General features: G+C 40.6%; 1 protein-coding gene across 1 annotated transcript in view; it reads left to right on the forward strand.

Moving 5' to 3' along the window:
- Positions 1-12,925, forward strand: part of LOC121844680 (titin-like) — a 41,025-nt gene that overhangs the window by 16,174 nt on the left and 11,926 nt on the right. Inside the window, exons 7-8 of the mRNA XM_042315061.1 lie at positions 109-210; positions 301-392. Of these exons, the coding sequence (XP_042170995.1) occupies positions 109-210; positions 301-392 (194 nt within the window). The remainder of the gene's footprint in view (positions 1-108; positions 211-300; positions 393-12,925) is intronic.

Consider the following 12,925-nt stretch of genomic DNA (forward strand, 5'->3'; position numbering starts at 1 on the left):
AACATGTTAGTCATACTGAGAATCAGACAAATAAGCTAATATCATCACCATCTTCACCATCACCATCATCATCATCATCATCATCATGTGCTTCATCATTTGTTCCAGATACTTCTTCTCTGAGCTGCTTAAAGGTGACCTACACCAGTAGAGGCATCTGTTCCTTGATACCATCAGTGGACCTGCCTTGCACTACCATATATCCCACAGGTTAGACTGTGTTATCTTTAAGTCTGGTAGAGTCATTTTGTCAACTACAGAAGGAAACCAGACAGTGTGTTTTTATATGCTCTCATTCAGACCTGCAGGTGAAGGTGACTCCTGACACAGAGGCAGGGAAGAGGACACTGACCTGTAGCACCACCTGTACTCTGACTGACAACCCCACCTACATCTGGTACAGGAATGGACAGTCTCTTGCTTGGCTCACTTCCCAACAACACTCTGTCTGGAGTTCTGAAACAGAAAGTTACTCATGTGCTGTTAAAGGCCATGAGGATCTCCGCTCTCCTGCAGTGTGTGAGTCTGGATTCTATTGGGATCATTTGTAGCTAACCTTTCTTTATAACAAAGTAAGGCAACTTGCAAACTTCAAGGTATATCTGAACAAAACTATTTAATGTATTTTCAGGTTTTCAGGGTCACAACTGCTGGAGGGTGACTTACACCAAGAGGAGAATCTGTGTCTTGAAGGGCTCCACAGTGGACATATCCTGCTCTTACACTCATCCCACTAGTTATATAGAACAAGGTTCATTCTGGTTTACACAGAAACACCCTGTAGATCTCAGGTCATATCCAGAGTCTGCAGGTCGTGTGCAGTACAATAGGAACACAGAGAAACACCACACCATCACAATAACACACCTGACAGAGAAGGACTCAGCTGAATACAAATTTAGAATAATAACAACAGATGAGGGGAGATTTTCTGGTCTTCCTGGTGTGATGTTGACTGTCACAGGTAATACTTCACCTACAGTTATTACTGTAATAGGACAAGTCTAATCACATGACAAGCCTGTCTGGAGTCAAATATGACTGATGTTTCCTCTTAGATATCCTGTTGGAGATGGATCCTACGTCTGTGTCAGAGGGGGAGAGAGTCACACTGAGATGTAGAACCCAATGTACAGTCGGTCTCAACCCCACCTACATCTGGTACAAGAACGGACAAAGTCTGACCAACCCAGTCACCAGTTATAACAGTCTGATCCTAGACCCAGTCACCAGTTATAACAGCCTGATCCTAGACCCAGTCAGCAGTGAGGATGCAGGGAACTACTCCTGTGCTGTAGAAGGCTTAGAGAGAATCCTCTCTCCAGAAGAGACTCTCACTGTCAGATGTGAGTACATGGAGTGTTGATATATCTACAGTGAAAGTCATTGATATCATCTCTGTAATACATGGTTCTACCTGTCAGTGTAATATACTAATCTCTACTAATTTACATCATCTCTGCAATACATGGTTCTACATGTCAGTGTAATATACTAATCTATACTAATTTACATCATCTCTGTAATACATGGTTCTACATGTCAGTGTAATATACTAATCTATACTAATTTACATCATCTCTGTAATACATGGTTCTACATGTCAGTGTAATATACTAATCTATACTAATTTACATAATCTCTGTAATACATGGTTCTACATGTCAGTGTAATATACTAATCTATACTAATTTACATCATCTCTGTAATACATGGTTCTACATGTCAGTGTAATATACTAATCTATACTAATTTACATCATCTCTGCAATACATGGTTCTACATGTCAGTGTAATATACTAATCTATACTAATTTACATCATCTCTCTAATACATGGTTCTACATGTCAGTGTAATTTACTGATCTATATTAATTTACATCATCTCTAGCTTCCTTACATGGTATATGAGTTCTTATTTGTTCTGTCATCTTCAACACCAGATGGCCCAAAGAACACCTCAGTGTCAGTCAGTCCTTCTGGTGAAATAGTGGAGGGCAGTTCAGTGACTCTGACCTGCAGCAGTGATGCCAACCCACCTGTGCAGAGTTACACCTGGTACAAGAAGAATGGAGGTCACTATCAGTTCTCCTATGGGATCACAGGACCACATCTTGTCTTCAATCTTATCAAGTCATCTGACACTGGAGAGTACTACTGTGAGGCCTGGAATGGGATGAAGACAGGGAGGTCTGAGTCAATCAACATGGATGTGAAATGTGAGTAAAGTACAGCTCAGTATCACATGTGTTCCTGTTAATGTTTTGTATTAGTGGATTCTTATTTTTGATAGTCTGGCTTCACAGATGTTGATATGTCATGTGAGGTTGTAACTGCACCTTTATAACCCTCTGACGAATTCTCCTTTACCAGATGCTCCAAAGAACACCTCAGTGTCAGTCAGTCCCTCTGGTGAAATAGTGGAGGGCAGTTCAGTGACTCTGACCTGCAGCAGTGATGCCAACCCACCTGTGGACAAATACACCTGGTACAAGAAGAACGTAACCTCACCAAAAGCATCAGGACAGAGTTACAGCATCACTAACATCATCTCTGAGGACAGAGGAGAATATTACTGTGAGGCCCAGAATGGAAGAGGATCTATGAACTCTACAGCTCTGATGATCATTGTAGCAGGTAAAGTTACATCTTCAATACTTCAATACAAATTGACAGGTTTCAAGCTGATCTTAATCATTGTGTTTTGACTGATTACACTTTGGTTTATAATTATGTGTTGGCTTATGATGTCACAAGTTTTATAAGATCCCAAAGTATTAACACGTATTGTGTTGATATTCTATAACGTGTTAGATTTTAGATTATAAGAACATGACATGTCCTCCTATCATCCATATTTTATTGTAGGGAAACAAACCTCAGTTCTGACTGCAGCTGTAGGAATCATTGTTGTTGTTCTGGTTCTCATCCTCTGTCTCTCTGGACTCATGTGGTTCAGGTGAGTGATATTCCATATATTTTTATATCATTTCACTTTAGTCATTGTAAATTTGAATTTGTTCTTAACTGACTTGCCTAGTTAAATAAAGGTTAAATAAAAATAAATAAAAGTAACTTAATTTATTAATTGATTGATTGATATCTTCATACATTCATTCATGTACAAAACAGGAAGAAGAACTCCACATCCACCTCCAACACAAGAGACACAGCAGATGATGGACAGGTGAGTCTGTTGGAATCAGAAGGTGACTGTGATGACTGTGTATTCTTTGTGGAACATTTCCACTCCTCATGTTGTCTGTTCTTTCTTCCCATCAGGGAGACTCTAGTCCAGTGTATGACAATGTCTCAAACATGGCCATGACCTCTACTGCAGCACAGACAGCTGACACAGATGACCAGGATGATGTTCACTACGCCAGCGTCCACTTCTCTCGTTCCAAAAACCAGGAAGTGCCTCTGTACTCCACCGTCCAGCTGCATCAACCACAGAAACAGGACCAAGATGTCCAATACGCTGCTGTGAAATTCAACCTCCCCAGTTCTGCCACCCAGTGAGCATATTCTGCCATTACAGCAACATAGAGTCAATACTAGAACATTGGGAACACACAGCATTAAAGGAGAAGTTTGCTTGTTTACAACCTAATCTGGATGGGGGGGTGGAAAGTTGAATCTCATTTACTGCATTTCTACACAATTAAAACACTTTTAAATGGTATTTGGAAAACAGAAAAAAACAAGCAAAAATGACCCCAGCCGTTATCACCTTGGCTGCTGAGGGTTATCTCACCTCAGTCCATTCACCCAGTCCATTATCACACCTTGGCTGCTGAGGATTATTCATCCATTATCACTGCTGAGGATTATTTCAGTCCATTATCACCTTGGCTGCTGAGGGTTATTTCACCTCAGTCCATTATCACCTTGGCTGCTGAGGGTTATTTCACCTCAGTCCATTATCACCTTGGCTGCTGAGGGTTATCTCACCTCAGTCCATTATCACCTTGGCTGCTGAGGGTTATCTCACCTCAGTCCATTATCACCTTGGCTGCTGAGGGTTATCTCACCTCAGTCCATTATCACCTTGGCTGCTGAGGGTTATTTCACCTCAGTTATCTCACCTCAGTCCATTCAGTCCACCTTGGCTGCTGAGGGTTATTTCACCTCAGTCCATTATCACCTTGGCTGCTGAGGGTTATCTCACCTCAGTCCATTATCACCTTGGCTGCTGAGGGTTATCTCACCTCAGTCCATTATCACCTTGGCTGCTGAGGGTTATCTCACCTCAGTCCATTATCACCTTGGCTGCTGAGGGTTATCTCACCTCAGTCCATTATCACCTTGGCTGCTGAGGGTTATCTCACCTCAGTCCATTATCTGAGGGTCCATTCAGTCCATTACCTTGGCTGCTGAGGGTTATCTCACCTCAGTCCATTATCACCTTGGCTGCTGAGGGTTAATTCACCTCAGTCCATTTACAAACACATACACTATTAGCTATACAGTTGTAATGTTATACACCTGAAAGGGGGGAAATGATTCACACTGACACACTAATCAGAGAAGAAATAAAAACGTGACATTTTTAGAACTGTATTGTTTACATGTTGATAGTATTATAATGTAGAACTATAGGGAAGATATGTCCTGTGGAGGTGTTCATATTGTATTGAAACATATCTTTATATATATATATATATATATATAGCTATATATGGAAGATAGGTCCTGTGAAGATGTTGAAACATATATATATATATTTTTAAGTGTTTGATTAGATTAGTACAGATTTTCTCAGGGGACCCCACATAGGGCCCCGACCCCAAGTTTGGGAACCACTGTAAAAACCTCTCTCTCTGCTTGCTTCCTCTCTCTCTTGGTCTCCTCTACTTCTACCTGCATTGCAGCCTGCCTCAGCCTCTCCACTGAGCCCCACATCACTGTCTGTCTCAGTAGCCTATTCTCTGTAAAGGACTTATGGTTTGCTCCTGCTGAGGTCGGCTCCGTTTAACGAAAGCGTCTTACTTCATCCTTCTAGCTGGCTAACATGCTGACCAGACCGGACACGTCGTGTGTGCGAGCGTCACAAAATAAATGTAGAAATCCATGTTATTAAATTATAGCACCCACACTGCTCCCGCATGCCAAGGAGCATCTCCTCATTGGTTTATAGAAGCAGGTACCCACGTGCCATCTCCTCATTGGTTATACCCACGTGGGTGATTGAAAGACTAACTTTTTTGCCGGTCTTCGTGGTAATACTATGAAAGTTTAGATGCGACCACCATATAAGTTCAAAGATGAAAAGGCCTGGAAGGAGGAGAGATGACTAGAAATGATTCAGTTGGCCGTTTATGTGTGGATTAATTGTCGGAGTAGAGGACCTTGTGCATTTCAGGTAAAATAACAACTCAATGTTTATATCCCAGGACAAATTAGCTAGCAACAGCAAGCTAGCTAAATAGGACAAATTAGCTAGCAAGTGCAAGCTAGCTAAATAGGACAAATTAGCTAGCAAGTGCAAGCTAGCTAAATAGGACGAATTAGCTAGCAAGTGATATTTGATATTTTAACCTGCGTGTCGTGATCGCGTTTGGTGAAGGTGGAGAAAATGTATGCACGATGGCGCAGGTGCGAAGCCGGTTTGGGTTCCGTGTAAGTAATATTAACCAGACCCCTTCAATGTTATTGCAATAGAAATGTCAGCTGGCAGCTATGCCCCCAACCTACCTGACATGTCTATGAGTGACTACTTACCAGTTTGTGCACTCATTCTCCGAGAGTGATTTTTTTGCTTGGTGGATGGAAGCGGCAGGAGTTGCGAGGTAGATTTTAAAAAATGCCTTTTGTTCGGCATCTCGCAAACAGATTGCCAGCAGAGCTATCTGCTAGTTGGGGTATTTGGTTTCAAGTCGCCCTCGGCCTGTTCAGTGAGAAGGGGAATTAGATACTTGAGAGAATGGTGAATGTGCTGCAGAAAAGCAAATCAGGGAGGAAGATCCAGGGGAAGCAGGCAAACATCACGAACGAACCACAGTTAATGATTCCTCTCGTTCACAAAGAGGCAGGAGAGATTAGTCAGATCAAGAAAATAAGCTTTGAACAACACTGGGAGCAATATTTAGATGTTAATTTCTTTATTACTTTTCATTTATTCATAATTATTCATTTTCTTTATTGTGTACAGTATATGTATTAGGCTATTATTATTATTTTCAAAATTAACATTCGGTGTCCTCATATGTAGTTATGACTATTTGCTCATTGGAGGAGTAGACAATGATGATGTCATAAATAATGCATATTCTGCATTAAGGTAATTCATGCCTCAACACCATAAACAGGACAGGTATCTGCAATAAGCTGCTGTGAAATGTAACCGCCTCACTGCTGCCCCCCTGTGACCATATTCTGCATTAAGGTCATTCATATGCTGCTGCTTATTGTAGGAGATGTCATCAATACGCAAAACAGTTGACCCCTAGTGACTACTAGTGATTACATTTCCTTAATCTACCCAACAATGGACATCTCAAGACAAGTACCATGACATGACTATAATGAGGGAGTGATGAGTTCCAAATGGCACTCTATTCCCTATTTAGTGCACTACTTTTGACTGAGCCCTATAGGCCCTGGTCAAACGTAGTGCACTATAAAGGGTATAGGGTTCCTTTGTTTCATTTCTGTTTCTCTCTCCTCAGACCCGCAGCAGCACAAGCAGCTGAGGTGGATTCCTCTGAGATCTACAGTACAGTCAACAAACCCTGAACTAAGAAGACTTGAACATAACAAACCCAGAAACAAGAAGACCTGAACACAACAAACCCAGAACCAAGAAGACCTGAACACAACAAACCCAGAACCAAGACTTGAACATAACAAACCCAGAACCAAGAAGACCTGAACACAACAAACCCAGAACCAAGAAGACCTGAACATAACAAACCCAGAACCAAGAAGACCTGAACACAACAAACCCAGAACCAAGAAGACCTGAACACAACAAACCCAGAACCAAGAAGACTTGAACACAACAAACCCAGAACCAAGAAGACCTGAACACAACAAACCCAGAACCAAGAAGACCTGAACACAACAAACCCAGAACCAAGAAGACCTGAACACAACAAACCCAGAACCAAGAAGACTTGAACATAACAAACCCAGAACCAAGAAGACCTGAACACAACAAACCCAGAACCAAGAAGACCTGAACACAACAAACCCAGAACCAAGAAGACCTGAACACAACAAACCCAGAACCAAGAAGACCTGAACACAACAAACCCAGAACCAAGAAGACCTGAACACAACAAACCCAGAACCAAGAAGACATGAACACAAAGGCCCAGAACCACAAACCCAGAACCAGGAAGAACTGAAGACAACAAACCCATAAACAAGAAGACATGAACAGAACAAGTTTGACAAAAACCTTGTATAAATATAAATAAAACCTTGTATCGGGGGTTTGTGGTATGTGGCCAATATACCACGGCTAAGGGCTGTATCCAAGTACTCAGTGTTGCGTTGTGCTTAAGAACAGCCCTTAGCCATGGTATATTGGCCATATACCACACCTCCTCAGGCCTTATTGCTTAAGTTTATAATAGCAATAACAAACTTCAGGGGCTTGTGGTAAATGGACAATATACTGCACCACGGCTAAGGGCTGTCTTGAGTGAATATGCCGTGGTACATTGACCATATACTGCAATCCCCTGAGGTACCTTATTGCTATTATAAACTGGTTACCAACATAAATAGAACAGTAAACAAGTATTTTTGCATCATACCCGTGGTATATTGTCTGATATACAGTATACACTTCTGAAATGCTGTTTCAGCCAATCAGCATCTAGGACCTAAACCACCCAGTTTATAATAGTATGTAATAATATTTTCCATCCAGCAGACACTTTTATCCAAATTCACTCAGTCGTTACAGTCATGTTCAAATACATGTATCGTATGTGTAGTCCCAGCAGTGTCACGCTCATTAAAATGGACGGACCAAGGCACAGCGTGAGTTGGGTTCCACATATTTATTTGCAGTGAAACTTAAACCAAAAACATACAACGACCGTGAACTACGTGGTGCTGAATGCACTCACACAAAACAAAATCCCACAAAGCAGGTGGAAACAGGGAACCCTTAAGTATGATCCCCAATTAGAGACAACAAACATCAGCTGCCTCTAATTTGGAATCATACTAAGAGCACCAACATATAAATGAAAAGACTAGAACACCCCCAGTCATGCCCTGACCTACAACACCATAGAGAACCAAGGGCTCTCTATGGTCAGGGCGTGACAAGCAGGAATTGAACCCATGCACCATGCTGTACAAACTGGCCACACAGAACTACTCTATTCACACTTAGAATAGGAGTTCAGATCTAGGGTCAGTTTTGTCTTTTAAACTATGATGAATAAGTAGGACCTTAACAAAACATTTTTTTTAATTGTAAACATTTCTGATTAAAGCATCTTTTATATAACTATATATGTTTGTATGTTATATTTCTGAAGTAGACAACCTCAAGGTCCAGTTGTATTTTATATAACTATATATGTTTGTATGTTATATTTCTGAAGTAGGCAACCTCAAGGTCCAGTTGTATTTTTATATAACTATATATGATTGTATGTTATATTTCTGAAGTAGGCAACCTCAAGGTCAGTTGTATTTTATATAACTATATATGTTTGTATGTTATATTTCTGAAGTAGGCAACCTCAAGGTCCAGTTGTATTTTATATAACTATATATGTTTGTATGTTATATTTCTGAAGTAGGCAACCTCAAGGTCCAGTTGTATTTTATATAACTATATATGTTTGTATGTTATATTTCTGAAGTAGGCAACCTCAAGGTCCAGTTGTATTTTATATAACTATATATGTTTGTATGTTATATTTCTGAAGTAGGCAACCTCAAGGTCCAGTTGTATTTTATATAACTATATATGTTTGTATGTTATATTTCTGAAGTAGGCAACCTCAAGGTCCAGTTGTATTTTATATAACTATATATGTTTGTATGTTATATTTCAAGGTCCAGTTGTATTTTATATAACTATATATGTTTGTATGTTATATTTCTGAAGTAGGCAACCTCAAGGTCCAGTTGTATTTTATATAACTATATATGTTTGTATGTTATATTTCTGAAGTAGGCAACCTCAAGGTCCAGTTGTATTTTATATAACTATATATGTTTGTATGTTATATTTCTGAAGTAGGCAACCTCAAGGTCCAGTTGTATTTTATATAACTATATATGTTTGTATGTTATATTTCTGAAGTAGGCAACCTCAAGGTCTGAAGTAGGCAACCTCAAGGTCCAGTTGTATTTTATATAACTATATATGTTTGTATGTCTATATTTCAGTTGTATTTTATATAACTATATATGTTTGTATGTTATATTTCTGAAGTAGGCAACCTCAAGGTCCAGTTGTATTTTATATAACTATATATGTTTGTATGTTATATTTCTGAGGCAACAAGGTCCAGTTGTATTTTATATAACTATATATGTTTGTATGTTATATTTCTGAAACAATATGACTATATGTTTGTATGAAGCTTAGAACCAGAAAGTCATTATATCTGCTTCTATTATATTGTGTTACTTCACATGGTACTATTAGATGATACACGTAGTATAAGTTTGGTATATTTTTTTGTTTTTATGTCCAGGAAAGAGTTCTGCTTGATGCAAGGTTTCTTATCGCTTTTATCAAATGTTGTTGTTTTTGAAGCTAGTGTGTGAAGTGTGACTTTAATGAATAAACCTCATCATTGTTTTCACCTCGTTATAACATCATCTTCAATGGAGACAAAAGGGAAAGCGTTCAACATCACACCTCTTCTACTGTACAGTACATACAGTCACTACAAATAAGACATGTACATTGGTTTGGAGAGCAATAGTGGTTCATTCACCTTCATCACCATCATCATCAATGCACAAAATATACAGCCACTTTCAGAAGGAGCAATAGGTGGCAGGTATCCTAGTGGTTAGAGCATTGGACAAGTAACCAAGAGGTTGAAAGATCAAATCCCTGAGCTGACAAGATAAAAATCTGACGTTCTACCCCTGACAAGGCAGTTAACCCACTGTTCCTAGGCTGTCATTGAAAATAAGAATTTGTTCTAAACTGACATGCCTAGTTAAATAAAGGTAAAAAAATATATATCCGGCACCTAGACACACAACCAGTTACATTAAATATTATTCATTGTCATTTCTAAAACACACAGACACAATATGACATAACATGGATGTTTGGAGTGTGGAGGGTAATTCAGTTAGCGAGGGCATTACATTCCAGAACACAGAGAGATGGAACATTCTGGAATGTTCTGTCATTGATAATAATACATCTCACAGTTAACAAATTCAGACCCAGCAGTGAGGTTATTGATGGTTTAAAGGCTTTTGTTCTTTGAAGAATAACAGTCCACCATTTTGTCCAACTAGTAGTTAGAGAATATAATACATCATTGTTTAGTGAGAATAAAACACATCATTGTTTAGTGAGAATGGGATGTCATATAGAATGAGTGCTATGGTCTCCAACATGGCGTGGCTCTTGACCCCCTAACTGTTCACTGACCTTCCAAGGTAGGAGTCTCTCTTTGGGGACATAGAGGGTTAGAAGGGAGAATGGAGATCCCATGGAGAGGTCCCTTTTATCATACTCATACCCAAATAACGTTTGTTTATTTTATTTAACCTTTATTTTAACATGGTACATATTGAGAACTAGGTCTCTTTTTCAAATGTGCCCTGTATAATACACCATACATATACACATTATACACTATATACAGTACCATTCAAAAGTGTGGACACACTTACTCATTCCAGGGTTTTTCTTTATTTGTACTAATTTTACATTGTAGAATAATAGTGAAGACTAACACATATGGAATCATGTAGTAACCAAAAAAGTGTTAAACAAATCAAAATATATTACATATTCGAGATTCTTCAAAGTAGCCACCCATCAAGCACTGTGTGTATCAAGAATGGTCCACCACCCAAAGGACAACTGTGGGAAGCATTGGAGTCAACATGGGCCAGCATCCCTGTGGAATGCTTTCGGCACCTTGTAAGTCCAGGCCCTGACAAGTTGAGGCTGTTCTGAGGGCAAAAGTGGGGGGTGCAACTCATTATTAGGAAGGTGTCCTTAATGTTTTGTACACTCAGTATATATACACAACATGAACAAAAGTATGTGGACACCTGCTCACAGAACATTTCATTCCAAAATCATGGGCATTAATATGGAGTTGGTCCCCCCTTTGCTGCTATAACAGCCTCCAATCCTCTGGGAAGGATTTCCACTAAATGCTGGAACATTTCTGCAGGGACTTGCTTCCATTCAACCACAACAGCATTAGTGAGATTGGCGACTGATGTTGAGCGATTAGGCCTGGTGAAGCGTGATTCAGCCCTCCAGAGAGGGCGATTCCACCACTCCAACTGACGCTTAACAAGGCCTCCGCAGTCTGTAGGGCCGTAGGGAGACTGGGCAGAGGGAGTAGATGGCAGGACTTAGAGAAACGATCCACAACGACCAGGATCGTGGTGTTTCCCTGTGAGGAGGGGAGATTGGTGATGAAATCGACCGACAGGTGCGACCATGGCCGTTGTGGAATGGGTAAGGGGTGTAGCTTACCTCTGGGCAGGTGCCTAGGAGCCTTACACTGGGTGCACCGAGCAGGAGGAAACATAAACCCTCACGTCATTGGCCAAGGTAGGCCACCAGTACTTCCCACTCAAACAGCGCACCGTCTGACCGATGCCTGGATGACCAGAGGAGGGTGACGTGTAGGCCCAGTAGATCAACCGGTCACGGACAGCAGACGGAATGTACAGACGCCCAGCGGGACACTGGAGGGGGGCGGGCTATGCACATAACGCCTGTTCAATGTCCGCGTCCAGATCCCATACTACCGGAGCCACCAGGCATGAGGCCAGGAGTATGGTGGTAGGATCCATGGGCCGCTCCTCTGTGTCATACAGCCGGGAGGATGCGTCTGCCTTCACATTCTGGGAACCTGGTCTGTAGGAAAGGGTGAAAACAAAACGGGTAAAAACATGGCCCACCTTGCCTGGCGAGGGTTCAGTCTCCTCGCTGCCCGGATGAACTCCATGGTGCGGTGGTCCATCCAGATTGAAAAGGGTGTTTAGCCCCCTCAAGCCAATGTCTCCACGCCTTCAACGACTTGACAACAGCCAACAACTCCCGGTACCCCACATCATAGTTTCGCTCTGCCGGGCTGAGCTTCCTCGAGAAGAAGGCACAGGGGCGGAGCTTCGATGGCGTGCCCGAGCGCTGAGAGAGCACGGCTCCTATACCAGCCTCAGACTCGTCCACCACAGAACCTGGACTGAAGAGAACCATCACAGAACCTGGACTGAAGAGAACCAAAACAGAACTTGGACTGAAGAGCTACAGCATCAAACCAAAGCTAGGCCTCACACCTTTATTCTCATGCTATCATATTGTTACCATATCCAGAACGTTTTCCGTAGTTTTAGTTCAGTTGTACAGTTGCATTTACTTTCCTTGTATTGATAATTATGTAAATGTATGATGATAAATATATTATGCTTCTGCTTTTTCATTTTGCCATTTAGATATTTTTTTATTACATAATGTGCTTTTCTCAGTGACTGATACTGATAACATTGACAACAGCTTTTTAATGTGTAAAGTCTCGGACCAAGTTTATCTTGATGTGTTGAAATGATGTACTTGTGTTGCTGTCAGACATTATTGAGCAATGGCATTAATGAGAAGGAATATTAATACCGTAATAACACTTTTTTTACGTAAAATTATGAATTTCTACCTACTTTAGATAAAGTATGATTCAGGGTAATTTATGCATTATGTTGTAAATAAGCTCAAAGTTTAAGACAATTCATTC

The sequence above is a fragment of the Oncorhynchus tshawytscha genome, unplaced genomic scaffold (genome assembly GCF_018296145.1).
Source record: "Oncorhynchus tshawytscha isolate Ot180627B unplaced genomic scaffold, Otsh_v2.0 Un_contig_4783_pilon_pilon, whole genome shotgun sequence".
In the NCBI taxonomy this organism is placed as follows: domain Eukaryota; kingdom Metazoa; phylum Chordata; class Actinopteri; order Salmoniformes; family Salmonidae; genus Oncorhynchus; species Oncorhynchus tshawytscha.